The sequence below is a fragment of the Tamandua tetradactyla genome, chromosome 5 (genome assembly GCF_023851605.1).
Source record: "Tamandua tetradactyla isolate mTamTet1 chromosome 5, mTamTet1.pri, whole genome shotgun sequence".
Lineage (NCBI taxonomy): Eukaryota > Metazoa > Chordata > Mammalia > Pilosa > Myrmecophagidae > Tamandua > Tamandua tetradactyla.
The window spans coordinates 168,195,290-168,214,908 of record NC_135331.1 but is presented as its reverse complement, the minus strand read 5'-3'; the positions used below and the strand labels follow the sequence as shown (position 1 = coordinate 168,214,908).

The 19,619-nt window shown below is 35.3% G+C and overlaps 1 protein-coding gene across 2 annotated transcripts in view; it reads right to left on the bottom strand.

Moving 5' to 3' along the window:
* The window catches only part of FIG4 (FIG4 phosphoinositide 5-phosphatase), a 186,602-nt gene that overhangs the window by 132,028 nt on the left and 34,955 nt on the right, over positions 1-19,619 (bottom strand). The window contains exons 1-5 of one of the 2 annotated variants that reach the window (XM_077162641.1): positions 13,782-13,887; positions 8,466-8,622; positions 7,381-7,431; positions 4,926-5,074; positions 1,829-1,957 (exon numbers count right to left, since the gene is read on the bottom strand). In XM_077162641.1, the coding sequence (XP_077018756.1) occupies positions 1,829-1,957; positions 4,926-5,074; positions 7,381-7,431; positions 8,466-8,506 (370 nt within the window). In that variant the 5' untranslated portion in view covers positions 8,507-8,622; positions 13,782-13,887. Of the gene's footprint in view, positions 1-1,828; positions 1,958-4,925; positions 5,075-7,380; positions 7,432-8,465; positions 8,623-13,781; positions 13,939-19,619 lie in introns of those variants that run through there. The other variant, XM_077162640.1, reaches the window with a different exon arrangement.

Below are 19,619 nucleotides of genomic sequence, written 5' to 3'. Positions count from 1 at the left end.
TAATTACCATTCAGTGAACGATCAAGCAGATAATACCACTCATTGGTTGAAACTATCATAAAGCAAGGAACTTGATTTTCAAGCATAAACCTTATTCATCTTCGTTTCAAAATTTCTCTATCTCTTCATCTAGTTTCTCTTCTCCCTGTCTTGCCACAAAGAAGGCAGCACAGTACATCTTCAAGGATAACCTCTCCATCTGTGTCCTTTGATTCCATTCCTCCAAATCCTCTGGTGCAAGAAAGTATGTTTGGCCACATTCACCCACTTACATATATCAGAAAGAGCCCCCCTTTAGTTTTTGCTACAGGTCTTTAAAAAGCCCAAGACACAGGAAGAATGTCAGCTAGAAAACACGCTGAGTGCACAAATGCCTATATGATCTCAAAATTTTGACAGAAGAAACCTAATCCCTGCTTCTACAAACCTTCTCAAACCTCAGAACATACCATTTTATTGAAAGGCTTTCAACATAGCTAGAAATTAAATGAAAGATGAACCTGCGGGGGGGGGGGGAATGTTTATAAAATTGAACTCATCACCTTACCCAAGGCGTGGCCCTCCCACTTAATCTCAAAGCCCCTCCCAAGCCAGGCCTTCCTATATTATACCTGGACTCCTGAAATCTGTTTCTAACTCTGTCCCCTTTTCTTCTCTCATTTTACTTAACCCAGCTTGAAAACAGCTATCAACTCAAGCTTTTTAAAATACTTCTCTGCACATGTCAGCCTCCTGAACAAAACCTTTCAAAAGTTCTTGATTCCTTTAGCACCAAACCCAAAGTCCTTCGCCTGACACTAAGGCAATGTGGTAACTGGCAATCCGATTCCCATCCACTGCTCTCCTTCCTGATACATCCTACTTCCCGGTAGTTTTATCCACAAGCCACAAGAGCCCTCCCATGTTCCTTTCTAGATCTGCGTTCATGGTGCTCCCAATGCATGGCACTTCTTGCTCACTGCTGTCTAAGACCTGGTCTTTGCTTAGGGCCCAGGCCAAGTTCCACTTTTCTCATGAGCCTGCTCCATGCACCCTACCTGTGATTCCTCCTTCTCTCAATTGCTATGAAACTTATCACGTATACCATGTACTAGGTACAGAGCATTTTCTTTCTTGTTCTTGATTTAACTTTCTGTAAAAGTAGTGTATTTCTCTTTGTATTTCCACTACATGGCACCATGGGTAGGTTTTCCTTTTGGGAAAAGGAAAACTTTCTCTCACTTACTATGAAACTTATCACATATACCATCTACTAAGCACAGAGCATTTTCTTTCTTGTTCTTGATTTACCTTCTACAGAAAGGTCTGTTCAAGTAGTGCATTCCTCTTTGTATTTCCACTACATGGCACCATGGTAAGTTTTCCTTTGGGGGTATACACTGTGACAATTACAATGTAAAAATTCTTGACACTACTTCATCTCAACATGAAAAAGTCAGAACAGGTACTGCCTAAAGATCCCTATAGATTGGGAGAGGGACAAGAGGAGGAACAGGAGGCATAACAGAGAAAATAGGATTTAATAAACGAATATGACTGCTGAATCACAATATTAACATTGCTTTTAGCTGCTCCAGTGGTTTGGAGCAGCTAGAAGGAAATATCTGAGATGTTGGGATGGTAGCACATGACAAACTCTGGGATATGTTCTGTAATTACTTGTTGAAATATGCTGTGAAAATTATTGCTTTTTCTTTCTTTGCTTTGTATACAGGTTATATTTTATAATAAAAAAACATTAAAATTCTAAAAAAAATTCTAATGTAGTTGTCTACAAATTGGTACAACATAAATTTAATAATATGCATCTCCCTTTTTAAAAGGATACTTGATTGCCCACAGAACCCATGAATAATGTACAACAACCAGTCACGATGCACAGTATTTTTAATTATATCCAGAAGTTCACCGTTCCACACATACTTCATATAAGGCTCACTACAGATCCCAAATACACCTGAAAAATAAAAGTTGGTATCAGAAAGATAAGGAACTTGAGGGAAATTCAACTAATTTAAAACTCTTGAATGTGATTTTTAAATTTCAAAATAAAATGCTTGATGAATACAATACCATTTTCAACAGATAATACCTTCATATTATTTTTCAACCAGAACACTGTGCTGATTCTATACAAAGTCGACGAATAAATGCATTTTCCACTTTGTGAGAGTTTTTAACTTCAGAGAAAAGAAATGACAGGGAAATTGAGGGCAGAATGTACAAATGCATTAATGAAGTTGACAGCACAGAGCAGCAGTGAGATCACAGCTCTGGGATCAGAGTGCCTGGGTCCAAAGGCTGGACCTGCTCCGGGATCAACCTCCTGAGCAAGGTGACTGCCGAGGGGAATCTAGAAGGGTGTGACCTATATTTCTGTCACACTGCTTTCTCATCTGTAGGTGTCTCACATGGTTGTTAATTATGCACATTTAGTGCATACAATGAGAATTTATATTTCCGCAAATGGTATCTCTCATTATATCTGGTTTCATTATATGAGGAAATCAATTTCACCAAACATGAATTCAACACTTTCAAATGAATTTATTAAACAGCAATGTTTTACTAAATCTATTTGAAGTCTGAAATAAGAACTAACTATAAGATAATGTCTTAAAAACTGTTACAGTTCTGCACAGCCACTAAACAGGAACGTTTTCCTCCTCAAATCATGATTGCCTAAAAGTATTTAGATACCATGAAAAATATACCTCAGTGTGATTCATAAAAACTAAACCTTCCCTGACCTTTCAGTAGTGCACGGATACGACAAACTTAGGTCAGAGTCCTGCCTTTGATACTTATCCACTCTGTGATCTTGGCCGAGTTATTTAACATCTCTGAACCTCAATTTTCTCAAATGTAAAATGATGATACTACTACTCACTTCAGAGATAGTGTTCAGATTAAATAAAATAATATATGCAAAGTGCCTAGTATATTGCCTGACAAAACAGAGACTTTTTTAAAAAGTGCATTATTTTCCTTTTCTACCTATTCTTACTCTCTGTTTCCTCCGGCCTACTCCTGTATGGTAGGGAGACTGTTGCTCCCCTCTCCCAGCCCAAACCAAAAAAAAAAGCTTTCCATTGATTCTAAAACCCTGTGAATATATTATGTTACATGGCAAGTAGGAATTAAGGTGGCAGATGGTATTAAGATTGTTAATTAGATGACCTTGAGATGGGACGATTATCCTTGATTATCCAGATGGGCCCAATGAATTCACAAAGGTCCTTAGAAGTGAAAGAAGGAATCAGGAATGTGAGTGTCAGAGTGATCTAATATAAAGGGAAAAAAAACCCCAACTCGACCGGCCTTTACTGGCTTTGGAGATGGAAAGAGGCCATGAGTCAAGGAATGAGGGTGAACTCAAGATGCTGGAAAGGCAAGGAAATGGATCCACCCCTGGGGTCTCCAGAAGGACCACAGCCCTCCCAACACCCTGGTTTTAGCCCAGTGAGATCCATTTCAGACTTCCGACCTCCAGAACTGTAAGATAAAAATTTTGCATTGTCTTAAGTCATTAAATTTATGGTAATCTCTTCCAGCATCATTGAGAAACTAATACAACCTGTTATTCACATCTCTAAGCAGACTTGTTTTAGAGCTGGCAAAAAATTAAGTGGCTTCAGAGGCTTAATTGGGACGCCAGACCAGACATTCAAATTCATATTTTGTAGTGCACATTTAATGATACTTTTTGCTTTAATATCATCAAGTCTAATATTCACAAGAAATCATGCAGGCAAATATTCAGGTACACATTATATTGTCCTCCACCTGTCTCTAGAGGTATGCATTGCAACTGCAGCATCTGAACCAGGGTAAATGTATGTGGTCTAGATGATCTAGAAAGTAGAGTATGGGGTACACTGGATGTGCCTGAACTCAAGTGATATTCAATCAGACTAACAAGAGTCAAGGGCAATGCCAAAGGTGAAATTTAAGTAACTTAGCCTTCTTACAGCAGACCAGAGCCAAATGCATCACAGCCTCTTCTTGAAGGTCTTGCAAGGAATAACCTCCTAGAACCACTTAAATTAGAATTTACCTCTGCAACCACATCACCATTACTACTATTTAAGTTCAACGGAGCAAGGCAACCAAAGACACTCTTGGCTTTCCACTGTCAGTCTAATTTAGCTAAGAAGCCTTAACTTTAAGACTATTCCTTCCTAACACTCTTATCAGCAATGCCCCTTGCTTTAGAGTTCTAGATCAACCCAAGAATCTGGGATAAAGGTGCCATTTCTGTTGTGTGACTGGTTAGTACAGAACCCCCAGAGTCACCTTGCCTAGGTCTGGCACAATCCCACAGTGGTCCTAAAGGAAGCAGGGCCTATCAATGGCCAAGTGGTCAAGTTGGTAGCAAAGCCCAGTCAAAGTTGGAACAGCCTCTGATTTGCTGCACTGGTTCCTCTATATACGGGCTGTGTGATTTGGTAGGGTTCTCTCTAGTCCTGCTTACTACAGAGTCTTTATTTCAATACAGCTGGCATTATACCCATTAAGCAGAGTTTCTGAGAGAATCAGAGGAATTATATGTAAATGTCCAGCTTTTTTCCCAAACTCAGCCCATACTGAATTGGTCTCTATGAAGAAAATAAGGTGGTGTGTATTCCCCAGTACTAAATACTCCATTCACACATCACCAAAAGACGATACTCTATGTACTGCATAAAAATAAATGAATGATTGCTAGACAATGTCAGCACACAATTTTCTGACTAGCCTACAAATGAAATCACATTGTGATTAATGATATCTGTAAAATTGGTCAAATTCAGGTATCAGAAAACAACGTAGGTACAAAGTACACTGAGGAACAGAGAAATATAAGGGAATGTGAATGAACTTAATGAGATGCCACTTCATGGATACTGAATTAATATACATTAGATAGGCTGAAAACCACCTACCTCTTCCACCCTGTGTAATTAACCCTTCATCTTCAAAGATGTCAAAACTCTCCTGGCGAGCTTGGGCCATTTCTGACTTTAACATCTCCAGGGGCATTCTCAAGACAGTAAGATTATACTGAAGAGAGTGGGACAAATCATAGCTGTAACTAAGAACAGAATTGAAACTTAATAAAAATTACAAAAGCAAAACATATTTCACAGTCCTGGCTTCCACATGGGATCGGAATTTGTGAACTAAATTACTTAGCACATGTTACTTTACTTGGAAGCAATGCTCGTCAAATAATCTCTTGGTAAAACACAGCAAAACATGAACATAAGTGGAAATAAAAAACTAATTATAAGACATAGGCATTTACACGACTAGAAATATACAATACAACGTGAGTAACCTACATTCATTTATTTCTACACTACGTATTTCTTGCTTCACACTGAAATCAATCTAAATTCTCAGTCTTATTCAAAGGGGCCACATTCTCATATGTATCTGAATGGGAGCTCCATGGATGCTACAATATCCACTGCAGTAGTGCACACTGCTATATCCTAGATGACCCATAACCAAAAGTAATTATATTATTTATTTGATGGTGGTGCTACAGCTGACTTTGTAATAAAACAGAAAGACGCAAACAATGTAAGCTGTTATAGCAAAATATGATTTAAGCCATTAAAAAAATTATAATAGTCTCTGCACAAATAAAATATCTGGTCTTTTAGGTCAAAAGAAACCTTTGCAATTCTTATTTCTCATAATTAATAACTTTTTATGAGAACCTCTCACTATGTATTTTTGGCACAAAATTTCAGAAGTTATTCAGAAGTATTTATTTTTCAAATATTTTAGTCATATTTTACAGAAGATGGTTACAAATCTGCTGAGAGTCACATACATTGCTTCAATCATTATTTCTTATTTAATTTATTCATATAATTTGACTGAAATTGGTTTCTGTTACATCTGTGAAATTCAATTTTACTGCATTCACTTGATAGATCTATTCATTTTAATAGTATCTAATCTCACAGGGATAAAAGCTGTATTAAGAAGCTGATTTTTACTTTTAACAATCAATTTCTTCCTATTAAAACAAATGCTTTAAAAAAATAAAAATAAAAAATAAAACAAATGCTTTTTTCTAGCTGAGTCTTAAGAATGTACTAACTTTTTTAAAGGCTATTTATGAGACACAGAAACTTAACATATTTTTACTTGTGGAATGATTTGATCAGAACTCAGTGTGGGAATACAGATGAAGCTGAGAAACACAAAGATGAAGCTGAGAAGATTACTTCTAACAGAAAAAACTCGACAGATGCTATAAAGATAAAATTAAGCAGCAAAGACTCAGAAGCAGATGAGAGACAAATAAAATGGAAATATACATTCAATGAACAGTTGTAGAAATGAAAAGTATTTATTCAGAAGTCCTTCACTACACTACTGTTAAAATTAACTTTCTTCAGTTTTACATCAACAAAGATATAGTCCACTCTACCTAAGTAGCAATGTTCTTTATTTCATAAGGGAATGACTAGCTATATTAACAATTAAAAAAAAAGAATTTAAGAAAAAAAAGGGCAAATTACCCTTTCAGCATACGCAACCAAAAGCTACAAACTCCCTATGTCCTCTATCACTTCTTATGAGTCAGGTCCTTTTTGGGTGCATGCTGATTTGTGTTATCTATTTAGTTTGAACATTATGATCGATAACATTCTCCATTTGCCACAATAATTCTGTACCTACCAGGCTCAAATTCTGGTCAATATTTATGGTGGTATAACACTCTATTACGAGGCCCTATCATAATTTACTTGCCCATTCTTTAATTCTCTATTTTTGGGTTGTCTCTGAGTTGGTTGCTTTATTTGTTTGGGTTATCATAATAGAGAAGCCATAAATGTCTCTTTACAAGTAGGGATTAAGAAATTTCCCAATTTATTTTTCTTAGTATATATTTCCATATATACTCAAGACCATATTCCTCTCTAGGAAAACTAAATTTACAATGCCACCAGCAATGTATTGGTTTGGAAAAGTCCTTCCTATTTTGAATATTATTTTAACCTAATTTTGCTAGATTCACTAACTGAAAATTCAACCATGGAACTATAACAACTCTATCTGAATATAAACTTTAATTTTTGGAATTCAAAATTACAAAATGAGGATGTTTCTTTAAATAAGATACACTAAACACAATCTAAAATAAAGATTATTTTTATAGTGAGAATAAGTATCCATCAATTTATCCATACGGATTTTCAAATATCAGATTTGTTAAAGGAGGAAACACCTGTAATTTTTATGTTAAGTGAAATAACTTGGCTATTTTAAGAAAAAGGAGAGGAAGAACTACTGTGTCCTCTGATGCTGTTTTCATCCTCTTGATAATAATGTAAAACTGTAAGTGATTGACAGGAGCAAAACTAAGCTCAAACCTACCTAAAATAAAAATTGCTAGATAGGTCCACATTCTGAAATATTCGTAGATACCTGGAAAAAAAAAAAGCATATTACATTCATACATTATTATTTTTATAATTTAACATATATTTATATAACATATATACATTTATATTTCTAAATACACTAATTAAAATTGAGGAATTCAATCCATAACTGGAGTAGGGATTTCCTCTGACCCAGCTTCTAAGTGTACTGATTATCCCCCATCAGGACAGCTGGACTGCAAAGGGTCTGACAGCTTCATCACTGACTATGCCAGTGACAGGGACAGTCACCTACTCATGTGGGACGCCTAGACTCTGGGTAAGGCAGAAATAAATCCTGTTCCTGTTTTCACAATTTGCTTTACAAATGCTATGCAATTGGACAGAAGACCAATGAAAACAAAAATTTGTGGTCATAATCTTTTTAATTTGGCAAATCTTTTAAACTGTGAAAAAAAGTACAGAATAAAATACCCATCTAACTACTAAACAAAATTATTAAATGCTGACTCTTCCATATTTACTTCAACCTTTTAAAATAAAATAACTAAAACATGGTTCAAAAAGTTAAAAGGGGGCGGGCCGCGGTGGCTCAGCGGGCAGGAGCGCTTGCCTGCCGTGCCGGAGGACCCCGGTTCGATTCCCGGCCCCAGCCCATGTAAAAAATAAACAAACAAACAAAATATAATAAAACAAGAAAATGTTTAAAAATGTTTCCCTTTCTTCCTTCCTTCCTTCCTTCTCTCTGTCTTTCCTTCCTTTCCTTCCTCTCTCTTTAAAAAAAAAAAAAAAAAAAAAAAAAAGTTAAAAGCCCTCTTTACATCTCCACAGTTCCATTTCCTCTCTCTCTAGAGGCAACCATTTTCCCTTATTTTGGTGTCAAGTCTTCTAGTCCATATGTCCATTTACTTTTACCACATTTCCAGACATCTTTAAACAATACATAGCATTACACAGTGTGTTTAAAATAATTATAAAAATCATTTCAAACTCTATATATTATCCTAAACTTGTTTAATTCACTTTTTTTTTTTTGAGATCTAGTCATGTTCAAACTTATGGATTTAATTTGCTCACTTTACTGATGTTTGGTACTTCATCAGACAAGCATGCCACATTTATTTATCCACATTTTGCTGATGAACCATCAGATTCTTTCAAGTTCTCCACTATTAGATACGATGCTGCCAAGAATATCCCATGCATGTTTTCGTGTGCATGTGTTTAAGTTTCTCTAGGACACAAAATAGAAATGGAACCACTGGATTGTAGAATATGTACATTTTAAAATTTGCTAGAAAATGTCAAATTATCCTAAGTGCTGAAATAATATCACTCCAACTTAAAATATATAGACATTCCCACTTCCCACATCTCTGCTAACACTTGATGTTGGCAGACGTTTTAATTATTCCCAATCTGACCAATGGAAATGAAATGGTATCTTTAATTTCCACTTCCATTTCTTCTGTGAGCTGTCCTTTCATACCTTTTGACCATTTTTCCGTTATACTGTTTCTATTTTTCTCACTAATTTATAGAAATTCTTCATATATTCTGAATACTAATCTTTGTAATATGTTACAAATATCTACTTTGAGACTGCTGGTTGTCTCCTAAAATTGAGCTACATTATAGAGATATTTAATACTGACAGCACCAAATACATCACTGATTGCTTTATGGTATGTCCTTCTTGTATTTTGTTTTGAAATCCTTCTCCACATCAAGGTCATAAAAATATTTACCTTTATTTTCTTTTAGTAATATTAAAATTGTCTTTGTCATTCTGGAATTTCTTTTGAGAATCTTCTGAGATTGTAATTAATTTTATTTTTATGTAAATGGAAAACTAACACCATTTCACCTACCTTTTCCCCAATGATTTATAAGGCTCTCTCTATTCTATTCCAATTTCCCATATAAAATGTAAGCATTTCTGAACTCTGTTCATTGATCATGGCAGATTCCTTCACCAATACCAACCAGTCTTAATTACTATATTATCTGATTATCTTAATTACTAGAAGTCTCACTATTTCTTTAGACCTCTTATCTTTGTTTTCCCTTTTTTAGAATTGTCTGGACTATGCTTACACCTTGCTTTTCATTATGAATTTTAAAATCAGTTTGTGAAGTTCCATTTAAAAAATATTTTAGACTATGCATTACAGTTACATTAAAATTATGAATTACTTTTTGGGAAAACTCACATCTTTATGATACTGAATCACAGGGTCATCTTCCCAATTATTTAGTGATTTTTAAACAATTGTTTAACAATGTTTTATAATTTTCTCCATAAAGTTTTATATACTTTTGGTTATATTTATTCCCAGGTGCCTTTTAGTCATTGGTGCTACTGTGAAAGGGATTGTAATTAAATTTTCTAATTGGTTATTGCCAGTGTTTAGAAAACTACTAGTTCTTACATCTACTCGTTTCTCAGTCACCTGGCTGAACTCGCATTAATTCTAAGAGTTTATAGACACTCTTAGATTTTCCAAGTAAATAATCACATTCTCTGCTAACAATAACAATGTTAGATTATCTCTTTCTAAGTCTTATTTCTTTTCCTAGTTTTAATGCATCAGCTAGGATCCTCAACACAATGTATAAGTGATGACAGATACCACTCTCTCGTTTCTGACCTTAAAGGGAATCCTTCCAAAGTTCAACCTCTAAAAATTATTTTGCATGTAAGTTTTTAGCAGATATCATTTATCAGATTAAGAAAGTTCCCTTCTATTCCTATTTTTCTAAGACTTTGACCATGACTAGGTACTGAATTTTGTCAAATATATTTTCTGTTAATATTAAGATGATCATCTCTCCCCATTAATATTTCAATGTGGGAAACTACTCCCCCAAGTTTTCTAATGTTCATACAATCATGCATTACAGGAATAACCTGTACTTGTCATTATATATGAAATGTTTGATACTACTGTATCTATCTCCTAATATTCTACTAAATTTTTACTTAAACACATTATTAGATTATATATATTTTTGTGTTAGAAGTTAACCACATATTAGTATCACTTCAGCTTACCTGTAACAAGCAACTTAATGTAACTGTATCTTTTCCTGGAAAACATTCTATTCCTACATAATAATCATCGTAAGATAATTTCACTCTTATAATGTTAGTCAAATTGTAACTGAGGAATTGGGATTTAAGGGATGATTTTGATTACTGAATCATATTCCCTTTGGTTTCTCAGCATATCAGAGTAGACAGAGGGGAATATCTGAAATCCCTAAACAATAGTTCAGCTGCCCTGATAGCTGAAATGACTATAAAAGCCTTTATGTTGTGCCTTTGTGACTATAAAAGCCACAGTCATTTATGTCTGGTCATTTTCTCATAGGGCAAAGGCCCTAATGCTAATGAGGAATGTGAAGTCAGACATGAACTAGACTCAGCTGAGCGCATTTGTAAATCATATTGGCTACATTCTGCTACTGAAAGATAACCTCTCTTCCCTCCTTTCAGCTTACATCTTTAGTACTGAAGTGGTAGCTCTGCCTCCCCTCCTTCCAGCTTACGTTCTCCTATTGAAATGATAGTGATAACATCGTCTCCTCTTCTGCTTTGAAGTTGCTATTTGAAATGATCTCATCTCCCTTGCTAAAATCCTTAAAAGCTTTGAACCCCTAAACTCAGAGAGACACATTTTGGGCCACTAGACCATCTGCTCCACTACTACGCACCTAGTAATAAACACTTTCTGTCTTTGAAACTCCAGTGTCTCAGGAATTGGTATTTGAGCCCGTCAGGCAAAAAAATCTGCAGCTTTTGTCCGGTAACAAAATCATCTTACAGAATATATAATTTGACTACCCTTAACTAAAGAATTATAAAGGTGGGGTTAATAAATATTATAAATCTCTTCAACGTCCCATCTCTTGGATTCACATGCATTGGCTGTCTGATCTCACACTTAACCAATGTACTATGGCTGCCCATAACCTTTAGGGACACAATATTTTTTCAGCCGGTACAAAACAACGGTCCACCTTATTTGGTAAACTGTACTTTTCCTCACTTGAAACAGTTTTTTTTTTAACAAACCCACTTCCAAATCATCAATGAAAACAATGTCATAAGGTCCTGAAAACTATTACCTAAGCAGATCTTATACAAGAGAAACATACCACTTTTAATCTCATATCTAAAACAACACTATAATGGTATACAGGGTAATTAAATCTAAAATGTTACATATCCTAAACATTTACAAATGTGCCTAACTTTGTTCAGTTTTAACCTTTCTAACGTTAAAATAAATCTATTTTGAATAGCCTTTTCCCACTCTCTAGGCTCCAGTAATTTCCCACCAAAATTTAATTTAAAAGACTTCAAATCTACAGAAAATTGGGGGAAAAGGTACAATGAACACCAGTATATCTTTTATCTGAATTCATTGTTAAGATCTCTCTCTATTTCAATCAGGGTCAAGAGGTTATCCTGGAGCTATTCTTATGCATTATACAGATATCCCTTTTTAGTTTTCGGTGTATTGGAGTGGCTGGAGGGAAGCACACTGAAACTGTTGAGATATGTTCCAGTAACCTTGATTCTTAAAGACGACTGCATAATTATATAGCCTTCACAATGTGACCTTGTGATTGTGAAAACCTTGCATCTGATACTCCTTTTATCCAAGGTATGTACAGACGAGTAAAAAAATAAGGATAATAAATAAATAATGGTGGGCAGGATAAAGGGTAAAAAATTGGGTAGATTGAAATACTAGTGGTCAATGAGAAGGAGGGGTAAGAGGTATGGGTTGTATGAGTTTTTTTCTTTTTTCTTTCTATTTCTTTTTCTGGAGTGATGCAAATGTTCTAAAAATGATCATGGTAATGAATACATAACTATGTGATGATATTGTGAGCCACTGATTGTATACCATATCTGAGTAAGAAAATTATGCTTAGCTTTCACACAAGATAGTGCAAGAAAGGGCTGCAAACAACTCAGGCTGGAGGCTGGGAAGGAAAGTGTCTCTGATGTAAGCCTAGAATTGGCATCAAACAAGTAATAAATAAATAACGGCCAGGGTCACTGAAATGTAAAGCATAATCAAAAGTGGGAACCTTCTGCGGGAAATTTGAATTAGACTATCGGGATAGGCTGTAACTTCTGGAGTATCCAATCAGTGGAGAAATGGGGGTGGGGTTGGGGAGGTCTTCGTGCTAAGCTTAACGATATAAATACCTGTGGCATTCTATTGTTTAGTATGCCAACCACCATTTTTTGGGTGGGATCTTCTTGGAAGATCGTGAATAAATTTGTTTCTTCTCCATCATCAGGTGAATGCTTATTCTTTTTCAAGTATGGTGTTCTTTCTAACATATGGATTGTATCTGTGTAAGGATTTCTCAATAAAAATATACTTTTTTAAATTATAAAAATTAAACCATTTGCATTTTAATAAAAAAGATCTCTCTCTCTAGCTACACTCATATTCTTTTTCTTTCTTTAAATATAAATTCACATTTTCTTTTTCTAAAACATTTAATAGTAACAGGAATCATGACATTTTATTCCTAAATTCTTCATTATGTATCTACTATGAACAAGGTCAATCTCCTAAACAGCTATTATGTACCCAACTCTAATAATCATTCAATAACATTACCTAGTATATAGTCCTTATACAAACGGTCCCAGTAAAAGTCCTTTCTAGCTCTGTGTGCATGCGTGTGTGTACTTTAATCCCAGATTTAAATGAAATTCATCTATTGCATTTAGTTGTCATATCTTAGTCTCCTAAAGCCTAGCGCAGCTTTCTGGTATTTTTGTCTTTTATGACACGAACATTTTGAAGAATCCAGATCAGGTGTTTTGCAGAATGTCCTACAATCTGGATTTGTCTGATTATTTCCTCATGCTTAGATTCCAGCTAAAAATTTTTGCAAGATAACTACAAAGGTGATCTGTGTACTTCCACTGCCTCATATAAAGAGTTTATATAATGTCAGGTTTTGTCTCGTTATTGGTAATGTTAACCTTGCTCACTTAGTGAAGTATGCCTGCCGTTTTCTTTTCATTAAAAATCACTTTTTCCCCTTTGTATGTTGAGACTGCACGAATATCCTGTTTTGCAATAACAACCTTTTACCTAGTGGTTTTAGTGCCCATTGTTGATCTTTGCTGAATCAATTATTTATAATAGAATTTTGAACAGCCCTTGAACAAATATAAAATTTTGAGCCAGCTTTTGACCTCTTTACATAACATTTATGGTCCTTTGAAAATATTTTGTTTTTTAATTTGCATGTGAAATAGCCCTAAGAAATAAATCCCTGACAGTGTCCTTGACAGTGCTGGAGAAATATGATAGCAAATTACAAGAAAAATTAGTTACTACCAGTACATACCTAGCTTCATCAGGATGAGTAATTCGTACAGAATCATTGGGTATATAGATCATATTTGTATCTTCAATCTTATATATTGCATGACCTCCAATATCTGCCATCTTCCTCCGTTTAGTTATTAACACAATATAATAACCTTCCAAAAATCTAACAAAACCTATACAAGAAAAAAGATAAATATAACATTTAGCAAACTTAGTAATGTTTTCAGATTTTGTCCGGTAGATATTTAAAAGGCCAAAGTCTTTTGATACATTCCTACTTTATTATTTCTTTCCATGACTTACTGCTATAAAATTTTCAGTTGTCTAAGAATTATTCTCTGGCAACACCTATCTGACATTTATCTCACTTAACAAAATTGTAACTTGAGAAGTTAGGATTTAAGAAATGATTATGACTACTCAATTAATATAGAGAGATTTCTTTTTACTTTCTAGTGTATTAGAATAGACAGAAAAAAAAAGACTGAAATTACTAAACTGTAATCCAATTACCCTGATCGTTGAAAATGATTGTATAACTTTATAGCTTCCATCTTGTGACCTGGTGACTGGAAAAACCTGGTGAATAGCCTCACTTGTACTCCCTTTTTATCTTTTTTTTTTTTAAACTTTAGAAACTTATAATCACAAAGGCAACCCCCAAATGCTGATGGAGGAACTTAAATCAGCTCAGAACTAACCACTGACTTTGCTTGTTTGCATGGTTCTAGCACAGTCCCACTCCTTTACATTGGTAAACTGTTTCTGCCTATACTTGCTACTGAGATGGTAAATACCCCATCTCCCTTCCTTTCTGCTTATACTTATTAGTGAAATGATAATTCCATTTCTCCCTTGTTTCTGCTTACACTTGCTATTGAAATGGCAATGACTCCTCTACCCTTGTTTGAGTCCATAAAAATCTTGAACTCCTTAGACAGATTTTTAGGCCAATAAACCATCTAATTTCCTGTTTCATGCTTAGGAATAAACCTTCTCTTTGAAACTCAGGTGTAAAGGACTGGCTGTTATGCACATAGGGCAGAGAAACTACTGGTTTTGTTTGGTATCAAGATTAATCTAAATAATTTTATTTTATTCATTCAATTCTTTCCATTTAGTATCACTTCAAATAGAATTAAAGTGTCTTACAAAAGAAACATACAAGACTGATAAAAAGGGGGGAGCTTATGGTAAAAGAAAACAAAGTTCAAAAAAATAAGATGAAGATAAGAATTAGAGTAGTACAGAAGAATACCTCTTCAGCTCCTATATACATTCTCCACATTTGCCTCTGAGCTTCCTAATGGATAATGCAAAAAGGAACACGTAATCATACAGAGTGTTGGGTTCCTAGGTTCTTGGCCGTTCTTTGAGAAAGAATTCAAGGGCACAGCACAGACCAGACATGCAGGGACTCTCACAAGAGAGGAGGTGAGAGATGAGAGGCCTTGGCATTATAGGGCAATCTTCTTTTATCAATCTTTGATCCCTTTGTAACTTCTATGAACTATTTTACCATCCTCCCGTTTCTCCTCTTTTGCTGTTGCTTGAGCATAGATGACGCACTCAGGTGAGGCTGGTTGGCCCCAGATGCTGTTTATTGCTGTTCTTCTTTGCAGCCTGATGACTTACAATTTTCTCTTTGCTTATCAGTCAGCTACCACCCTAATTCTACCCTGGCTTAGCTAAAGACAAAAACCAAGTGAGTTACTTAGAGCAGCTATTTCTAGTTCTGAGAACGGACAGATAATTCTAGAGAGAGTGAAACAACACCAGTGGGAAATTTTTCCAGCATAGTCAAGGACACATTTTATAGGACTGTTTCCTATGGGAACATACATTTCAATAAATATAATTCTCTACAAACCAAAAGAATGCAGAAAAAAAGCACATGGGTCAGTGGTGGTTGTAGTGGCTTGGAGTTATGTACCCCAGAAAAACATGTTCTTAATCATTCCTACGAGTGTGAACCTACTGTAAATGGGACCTTTCGATGAGGTTACTGTAGTTAAGATGTGGCCCACCTCAATCGATGGGTCTTAATCCTATTACTGGAGGCCTTATAGAAAGGCCATAGAGAGAAGCTTTGGGGAGGTAGGGGTTTGGGGTTGCGGAACAACCAGGAGCTGGAAGTCAACAGAATCTTGAAAAGAAAGAAAACATTGCCATTTAATAGAAGAGTCAAGGAACCCCCCAAGATTGTCAGCGCGAAAGAAAATACCAATTCCAGGAGGAAGTAAGCCTTCTAGCCTATGAAACTGTGAACTAATTAATTCCTGTTGTTAAGCCAAGCCACTGAACGCCGTATTTGTTTTAATAGGTGGGAAACTTAAACAGTGGTCTAATTTAATTGGAAAATAAATTTTAGATATCTAAAGTGGCATTTCCCCAAATGTGTTCTCCATGAAATACTAGTTAAGAGACATGGGGGGAGTGAGAGCTTTGAGCAAATAAATGAAGGAAATTCTGGGCTAAAGAAATTTAAAACATGTATTAATTTAAACGTGTTAATTTAATATGCATTGTAAATCTCAATGTGAGATGTATTAGTTTGGAACTCTTATGTATACCAAATAAATACATGTTCTTTTCCTAATCCAATCTTTGGGGACAGGCCTATTGCTTAATGTGGAAATGTTGATTAGATTATTTCTAGGGAGGTGTGGTGCACCCAATTGTGGGTGTGACCTTTTGATTAGGTGGAGGCGTGATTCCATACACTTAAAGTGGGACTTGATTAGTTAGTAGTCCTTTAAAAAGGGAGACATTTTGGAAAAGCACAGTTGCTTCAGAGCCAATACAGAGATGTTTAAAGATGCAGAAAGAAAATGCCCCTGGGGAGGCTGTTCAAAATGAGAAGCCTCAGGGCCAGGAGATGTCAGCGACATGCCTTCCCAGCATGTGGAATGAAGCTGGATCTCAATAACCACCAAAGAACGAGAACTTTCACAAATATATGCAGATTAAATATCATACTCTTAAACAACCAGTGGGTCAAAGAAGAAATTGCTAGAGAAATCAGTAGTTATCTGGAACGAATGAAAATGAGAATACAACATATCAGAACTTATGGGATGTGAAAGGCTGTGCTGAGAGGGAAATTTATTGCCCTAAATGCCTAATTAAAAAACAAGAAAGAACAAAAATTGAGGACTTAACTGCTCACCTGGAGGAACTTGAGAAAGAACAGCAAACTAACCCCAAAGCAAATAGAAAAAAATAAATAAATATATAAAGATTAAAACAGAGTTAAATGAATGGGAGAACAAAAGAACAATACAAAGAATCAATAAAATCAAAAGTTGGTTCTTTGAGAAAAATCAGTAAAATCGATGGGCCACTAAAAAGGCTGACAAAAGAAAAAAGAGAGGATGCAAATAAACAAAATCAGAAACGAGAAGGGGTACGTTACCACAGACCCTGAAGAAATAAAGGAAATCATAAAAGGATGCTATGAACAACTAGACACCAAGAAACTAGACAACCTAGATGAAATGGACAAATTCTTGAAAACACACAAACAAGCTACACTGATTCAGGAAGAAATGGAAGATCTCAACAAACCAAACACAAGCAAAGAGAGTCAGTCATCAAAAATCTTCCTACTAGGAAAAGCCCATGGCCAGATGGCCTCACAGGGGAATTTTATCAAATATTCCAAAAAGAACTAACACCAGTGCTGCTTAAACTTTTCTAAAAAATTGAGGAAAAAGGAACACTACCTAACTCAATTTTTGAAGCTAATATTATTTTAATACCAAAACTGGGTAAAGGTGCTATAAGAAAGGAAAACTACAGGCCAATTCCCTAATGAACATAGATGCAAAATTTCTCAATAAATTATTAGCAAATTGAATCCAACAACACATTAAAAGAATTATACACCACGACCAAATAGGGTTTATACCAGGATTGCAAGGGTGGTTTGAAACAAGAAAATCAATTAATGTAATACAAAACATTAACAAATCGAAAGAGAAAAATCACATGATCATCACGATTGATGCTGGAAAAGCATTCAACAAAATTCAACATCCTTTTCTGATAAAACACTTCAAAAGATAGGTAATGTCCTCAATATGATAAAAAGCATATAAGAAAAACTGATAATCAGCATCGTCCTCAAAGGTGAGAGACTAAAAGCTTTCCCCCTAAGACTGGGCACAGGACAAGGATGCCATTTGTCACCACTATTATTCAATATTGTACTAGAAGTTCTACCTACAGCAACCAGGCATGACAAAGAAATAAAAGGCATCCAAATTGGAAAGGAAGAAGTAAAACTTTCATTATTTATAGATGACATGATACTATACGTGAAAAATCTACAGCAAAGTTACTTGAGCTAATAAACAAATTCAGCAAGGTGGTGGGATATAAAACTAACATGCAGAAGTCAGTAATGTTGCTATACATAAGCAATGACTAACTCAGGAGTCAGTTAAGGAAAAAAATCCATTCAATATAGCAAACTAAAAGAATCAAGTACTTAGGAATGAAGTTAACTAGGGACACAAAGGATTTGTACACAGAAAACTACGTAATGTTGCTAAAAGAAATCAAAGAAGATCTAAATAGGTGAAAAGACATTCCTTGGTCATGGACAGGAAGGTTAAATATAATTAAGATGTCAATTCTACCCAAATCGATCTACAGATTCAACGCAGTACCAATCAAAATTCCAAAAACCTACTTTGAAGACCTGGAAAAGCTAGTTCCAAATTCATCTGGAAGGGAAAGAGACTCTGAACAGCTAAAAGTATCCTAAAAGAGAGCAAAGTGAGAGGATTAACACTTTCTGACTTTAAAACTTATCATAAAGCCACAGCGTCAAAACAGTATGGTACTTACACAAAGACAGAAGTATTGACCAATGGAATCAAATCGTGAGCACTGAAAAAGACCACCAAATCTATGGTCAACTGAATTTTGACAAGGCCCCCAAATCCACTGAACTGGGACAAAATAGTCTTTTCAATACATGGACATGGAAGAACTGGATATCAATAGCCAGAAAAGTTAAGGAGCACCTTTACATTATACCCTATAAAAAAATTTACTCAAAGCGGATCAAACACCTAAATATAAGAACTAGCACCATAAAGTTTCTAGAAGAAAATGTAGGGAATCATCTTCAAAACCTAGTAACAGGAGGTAGCTTCCTAAACTTTACACCCAAGGCACAAGTAGCAAAAGAAAAAATAGATAAATGGGAACTCCTCAAAATCAAATGCTTCTGCACCTCAAAAGACTTGTCAAAAACGTGAAAAGGCAGCCAACTCAATGGGAGAAAATATTTGGAAATCATACATTGGACAAAGGTTTGATATTTTGTATACACAAAGAAATAATATACTCAACAACAAAAGAACAAACAACCCAATTATAAAATCGGCTAAAGATACAAAAAGGCATTTTTCTGAAGAGCAAATACAGATGGCTCAAAAGCATATGAAGAGATGCTCATTTTCATTAGCTACAAGGGAAATGCAGATCAAGACTGTGATGAGATACCACCTCACACCTACAAGAATGGCTGCTATTAAACAACAGGAAACTATGAATGTTGGAGAGGATGTGGAGAAATTGGGACACTTATGCACTGCTGGTGGGAATGTATAATGATTCAGCCACTATGAAGACAGCCTGGCAGCTCCTTAGGAAACTAAATATCGAGTTGCCCTATGACCCAGCAATAGCTCTACTTTGGTATATACCCAGAAGAGCTGAAAGCAGTGACAGAAACTTGCACAACGATGTTCATAGCTGCATTATTCACAATCACCAAAAGATGGAAACAATCCAAATGCCCATCAACAGATGAGTGGATTAACAAAATATGTTATACACA